Source organism: Clupea harengus, chromosome 19, assembly GCF_900700415.2.
Source record: "Clupea harengus chromosome 19, Ch_v2.0.2, whole genome shotgun sequence".
Taxonomy (NCBI): Eukaryota; Metazoa; Chordata; class Actinopteri; order Clupeiformes; family Clupeidae; genus Clupea; species Clupea harengus.
This window is the reverse complement of record NC_045170.1, coordinates 19,787,320-19,793,289: the sequence shown is the minus strand read 5'-3', so window position 1 is coordinate 19,793,289 and position 5,970 is coordinate 19,787,320. Positions and strand designations below refer to the sequence as shown.

Below are 5,970 nucleotides of genomic sequence, written 5' to 3'. Positions count from 1 at the left end.
ATCATTAATGATGGCCTGTGAACAACATTACTAATGATAAGCTGAGGAACAACATAAGTCACAGATGTATGTCGTTATTGTTTCCCCAGTGTTCCATCATAAATTCCAGGTTATTTAGTCTTTCTTAAGCTCAAGGGGGCATTATTACTGATACATTGCTGTTTCTAAACGTTCAAACTTGATCTGCTTTTACTTGGCCACAATTTTCTAACATTTCCACTTATCCTCTTTCACCTGGTGAAAAGGTTGAATCATTTAAACGCAATTTGTGCGGGCTGCTTGGACCCTGATTATCCCCAGTTTGTGGTTATATTTACATAGTCTGGTATTACCAACCATAAATTCACTTCCTGAAAACTAAACTAGAAGCAACTAGTGGATGGAACAAGGCTAATATTTTCATTATTACTATTGACCATGACACGTTCACCTTTAGACTAGGCTATTTCTCCACTTTATCAGCTATGACCTAGTCTTAAATACCTAGTAATAAGAGTGTTCCTAGTGATGGTAATCATTTTGTGATGTTTTGACATAAATTGTAGGTTTGAGGTAAAACTGGTGAAATCAGATAAAACCAGACACTGTTATGGAGGATTATCGGGGCCATAACTAAATAAATAAATAAATACATAAATAAATAAATGAATGGTTAAATACTTGGATAAATACATAATTAGATAACAAAATGAATAAAATGAGACACTAAATATATAAATGTTACATGTACTCGTGTGTATATATATATATATTTACGTTTTCATGTGTTCACATTTATTTATTTATACTTACATTTATCCACGGTGTAACTTGCTGCAGCAAAATAAATCTGTCGTCCCCCGTCACCAAGTCAGGGGGCGGGTTAAACCCTCTGATTGGTGGTTCAACTTGAATCGACTGCTTTTGACTAATTCAAGATTGCAGCAGCCGGTAATGAAATGTTGGCTGTAGCTGAGGAGATGGAGGCAACTGACAATTCACATTGTTTTTAAAATCATATTGAGGGCTTCGCTGAAATTATATCAACGATATCGGCCCTGACTGACACAGACATAGATGAAAATGTGTTCACGATCCTCAGCGAGATGGTACAGCAGATGAGACTGCAGAGTGAGACAATACAGGCGATAAACCCTGGAGGTGGCTGGAGGCTATGCTAAGCAGAGTTGGTTAGCTGGTTGTTCAGTTAGTAATGCGTTTTTTTGGTTCCCCTGTCTTGTTGCTCCAAAGTCCTGGGTCTGAAACACTCTGGATTACAACAGGAATAAGGGATCTAAAGCACTTTACTGAAAAATGTAAAAGCATGAATCTGGCCTTAGCCATCTAAATAACAGCCTGAAGCTAAACCTCTTTGGAAGACTGAGTATTGCAGAGCAGTTGGACGAAGGGTACCGAATTGGCATTCGAAAACATGTAGTATCATCCAGTGTTTCTGAATCTATTTTGCTCTAAACCTCTAGTATAACCCAGTGTTTCTGAATCTATTCTGCTCTAAACTACTGGTATCATCCAGTCTTTCTCACTCTATTCTGCTCTAAACCTCTACACCCTGTGCTTTTTTAATCTACTGTTTTAAACTTCTTGTACACAATGTTTCTGAATCTAGTCTACTCTAAACCTCTACTACCCAATGTTTAAACCTCTGGAACCTAACCCAATGTTTCTTAAACCATTCTGCTCTAAACCTCTCATGCCCAATTTTACAGTTTGTTGAGAGTTGTTAATGGACAGTGTTAAGCACTGTGTTTTCATTAAATAAATCTTTTTTATATATAAGTTTTTTATATATATTCTACTCAAAACCTCTCTTGTGGGTGTTTTTTTTTGCTATTTAAACCGCACTGCCCAACTGCGCCCCCCGAAAAAAAAAAAAATCACCAGCCGCCACTGACTATTACTACTAGAAATACTACTACTACTAGTAGTAGACGAGTTGAGGGCCTCTTCAATTAAGGATGCAGCCTCACGCAGCAGCTGAGGGTATGTCTTCTGGGACATTCTGGTATCTTGATTTATTTAAATAATGCTCAATAACTTTCATTAAACTAAATCTGGCGCTTGGCATCCATACCCGCCAAAATTCGGTATCCCTCTGGATCGAAGAGATCTTGATCGACTGGTTGAGCCTGCCTTGTGTGTAATACTGTTCATTCACCAATCAGAGGGTTTAACCCGCCCCCTGACTTGGTGACGGGGGACGACAGATTTATTTTGCTGCAGCAAGTTACACCGTGGATAAATGTAAGTATAAATAAATAAATGTGAACACATGAAAACGTAAATATATATATATATACACACGAGTACATGTAACATTTATATATTTAGTGTCTCATTTTATTCATTTTGTTATCTAATTATGTATTTATCCAAGTATTTAACCATTCATTTATTTATTTATGTATTTATTTATGTATTTATTTAGTTATGGCCCCGAAAATCCTCCATACACTGTAAGGACTTTGATAAAACCCACATGAAAATGAGCCTACCCTCGATTCATTACCCTCCGTTCCACACGGTGGCGTAGTGCACATATTTGGTTTCCGAGCATTTGTGCTTTTGCGACATTCTCCCACGGGTTCCCTACTTTACGGCAGCATGGCAAACTTGCAGCATGAGGAAGATGACCCACACCATGCAAAAATGTCAACAGAAATATCTACATCGACGCAGTCAGTACCTTTTGAAAATACATATACAGCGGTTAAAGACGAAGCCGCTATTTCCTGTTTAATACCCACTTTCGCAGAGGCTTGTAAACTTGTTAACACTCCGTACTCGTGCCTGGTGCTCGACACACACCGACGACACGTTGCCCTGCCACCCATGTATTTGAAAAAGAAGAAGACGGGAATTGAAGAAGAACTTAACGCAGAGCTTCTGAAGTTTTCCGAAAAGTAAGGCAAAAATAGATTGATGATTTTAGCCTTCTCGTTGTCTATAACTAACGTTAATGATTGTTGTGTTGCCGTAAGGCAACTAGCGTCAGCGCTACAGCAACCGGCTAATAAGTTACCTCAAAGTGGATATCCTGCTAACTTGATATCGTTACCGTGGCAGTGGCCAGCTTTCATCAGCTCTCCGAAAAAAGTTAGTTTTTATACGTTGTGATAACGCCACAATTAGTGCCATTTCTACCAATTGTATAACAATACCAATGTTGGGTGACAAGTGAGAGTCCAACTATGTTGATTGTCATTGAACAAGGGTTTGAATGCAAGATGTCCATGCGTAGTCTAACTTGTCTTTTTTGCCATGTTTATTTCCAGATGTAAGGGAGTACCTGTCGCTTATGACAACATAAAGTTAGTGGGACAGCATGGGGACATATTCGACGACCAAGGATACATTCACCTGAACATTGAAGCTTCGTTTGTTGTCTTTAAACCCAATAAGGGGCAAAAACTTGAGGTAGGATGTTGTTAATGTGTTTTAAGTTATCCTGTAATGTTTGGTTACAACCTTGATCTTTTGGATCAAATTATGTGCTGATGGCAGTGATGAACAATTTAGCTGAAAATGTTACATGTATTGCATTCCATTCCATTGTGAACTAGATAGATAGTGTACATTTTGAGTGCATGTATTTCTAGTTTGAATGTAAATACTTGTATATGTTGAATATATATGCCTGAAATGGCATATTTGGTGTGTATTTGGGGTTATCATTGATTTCCCAGGCTTAAGATGCACTGAGCTTGGTCTGAACATAGGCTGGAATTGTATAAGTGAAAACAACTTCTCACATTATTCTCTCTTTTTAACTCTTACACAGGGAGTGATCAACAAGATAGGCCAGACATTCGTGGGTTGCTTGGTGCACGGCTGCTTCAATGCCTCCATCCTGAAGCCCAGAGAGATGACGTCGGAGATGTGGAGAGATTCAGGGTTGGTCATTGGGGGAAGCCTGGAGTTTGAGGTGGTCCAGTTGGATGCAGACGCGGCTGGTGTCCTGCTCATTCGTGGGAGGCTTCATAAGACCTGGTAAGGCAAAACTGTGAACATTCTGTTTTTGTAGGGCATGATTGAGCTTCTCATCGTTTGCATCGGGATATTGAAAATGATCTGATCACATACTGAAATCCCAAAGCGTAATTTTGTAAAATCCTGATCCAAATGATTTCTTTGTTATTTTGCTCTATTCAGTTATGTGTTGTAGAAGCTGTAAAGCTGTATGTATCCACAGGATGCATATGAGAAACATTGGCTTCTCAAGAAGTATTAAAGCAAAAGTAAGCAGTTTCAGTCTAAAACTAGCGAGATAAATACCTAAAAGACTAACTGGTGTCGTCCAGTGATATGGTTGATGTGCTATGAAGGGGTGTTCCGTCCCGGACTACAGAACTACATAGTGCATAGCCTGGAGGGCTAGAGGGAAGAGCAAGTGTGGCACATTGTTGCTTAGTGTTGCTTTAAATAAGGCGCACAGACTTATGTGTAAATCCTGAGTGCTACAAACAAAACAAAACTAGTATGTATTAAGGTTGTACATTTAGTATGTATAATATGAATTAGAATCTGTGGGAAAACGGCATAGTGAGGATCATTTCTTCAATTAAACTTCGGTTTGTTAGTTTGCCTTGATTACTGCATTACAATTGGCTTTACTTCATTCAACACCAGGAACCTGCATTATGTGTTCTTAGCTTCAAAATCATACTATGATGGTTTGTGGCAAGCCTGTTTACATCAACTAATGTATCTTCTGCTCTGCAGGTATGAGGAGATGTTGAGGCTTACTGATCCTGGCACAGACGATGCCACAGAGGAGCCCTTCATGCCAGCTGACAACACTGCCACAGAGGCTGCATTGGATGGGGTTGATGGCGTACAACCGGAAAAGAAGAAAAAGAAGAAGAAAGACAAAAGCAAAGACAAAGAGGCACTTGAGGACTCTGTTGTGAAGGACAGTCAGCTCAACGGTAGTGGTAATACGGAGCTCACCAGGACAGATAGCGACGTGAACTCGAATGGTCACGTCGAGAAGAAGAAAAAGAAAAAGAAGAAAGACAAGGAGACAAGTAGTCAGGCGACGGAGGGGGTTCCTGCCAGTGACTCCAGTGGTTACCTTAGTGACAAAGGCAGCAAGAAGAGGAAAGAGTCTGATGAAGCAAATGATGCTAGTCTTCCTGACAATTTAGAAAAGCCCAAAGCTAAAAAGAAAAAGATAAAGTGAAATACATTTTAATGGACATTAATTTGCCAACTGTCACAATGTTTTAGTGGTGCATTGATTTTGACATTATCCTACCAACTAATGAAAGAAGTGCCTCATAAATATTGAGTCATATATATCCAATAAAGTATTTTCCCTATTTTGTGATAACGTGTGATTACGAGTGTTTACCAATAGGGGGCAGTGTGATGTCTTGTTGTGAATAACCACTTTCAGGCTTGTGTTGAATTCTAGCAGGGCAATTTAGCTTCCTGCAGCCACTAGCGCATAACCTACCCACTCAAAGAAAACATACTCGATAGACAGCTATTTAAAGCCTACCACATCTTTGTAATGTGTATGACTGAACTAAGTTACACTTAAATAGCACTGTAAAGAGAGTAATAGCCTACTAATCTATACACTCTTTCTGGTGGCGGCACACTTACTGCTGGTATCAACACTCAGCGGCATGCTTTTGTTGAGGGTGAGGCACATTTGCAAGTTTTTGCTTTTCAGAAGGGATGTAGAACAACACCTACTTTGATCACCATAAAACTCCGTTACTTTCCTTTCTTTTTTTAATGAAAGCATTTGAGCTTGGTCAAAGAATATAGGTCCTAAAAACAGTTACCAGTGCGTGCGATATCACCTGCTTTTTTTTTTTTTTTTTTTTTTTTTTTAAAAAGGGTTTCCCCTACCAGCTTTCCAACCCAGTTTTCCCAGTGCCAGCAGTTAATGTTAAAGGTATAACGTTTCTATTTTTACATGGACAGGAAACGTGTGTAACTGTTCCAAACCTCAGAAATGTT

The 5,970-nt window shown here is 39.2% G+C and overlaps 1 protein-coding gene across 2 annotated transcripts; it reads left to right on the top strand.

The window, feature by feature from the left end:
* The first annotated feature begins 2,564 nt into the window (after nucleotides 1–2,564).
* polr1f (RNA polymerase I subunit F) lies at nucleotides 2,565–5,318 on the top strand. Of its 2 annotated transcripts, XM_031586517.2 has the most exons (5): nucleotides 2,566–2,900; nucleotides 3,064–3,093; nucleotides 3,273–3,414; nucleotides 3,779–3,987; nucleotides 4,720–5,318. In XM_031586517.2, the coding sequence occupies exons 1-5, from the start codon at nucleotides 2,602–2,604 to the stop codon at nucleotides 5,177–5,179; spliced, it is 1,140 nt and encodes a 379-aa protein (XP_031442377.1). In that variant the 5' UTR covers nucleotides 2,566–2,601; the 3' UTR covers nucleotides 5,180–5,318. The 2 variants fall into 2 exon arrangements, with proteins under 2 accessions (XP_012686887.2, XP_031442377.1); XM_012831433.3 differs by lacking the exon at nucleotides 3,064–3,093 and having other exon boundaries at nucleotides 2,565–2,900.
* Nucleotides 5,319–5,970: the final 652 nt, after the last annotated feature.

Bases quoted from the DNA above. Each gene is read 5' to 3' on its own strand.
- polr1f (XM_031586517.2), top strand. From the start codon at position 2,602: ATGGCAAACTTGCAGCATGAGGAAGATGACCCACACCATGCAAAAATG. The intron at 2,901-3,063 runs GTAAGGCAAAAA...TTACCGTGGCAG, and splicing joins CTTCTGAAGTTTTCCGAAAA to TGGCCAGCTTTCATCAGCTC. The intron at 3,415-3,778 runs GTAGGATGTTGT...ACTCTTACACAG, and splicing joins ATAAGGGGCAAAAACTTGAG to GGAGTGATCAACAAGATAGG.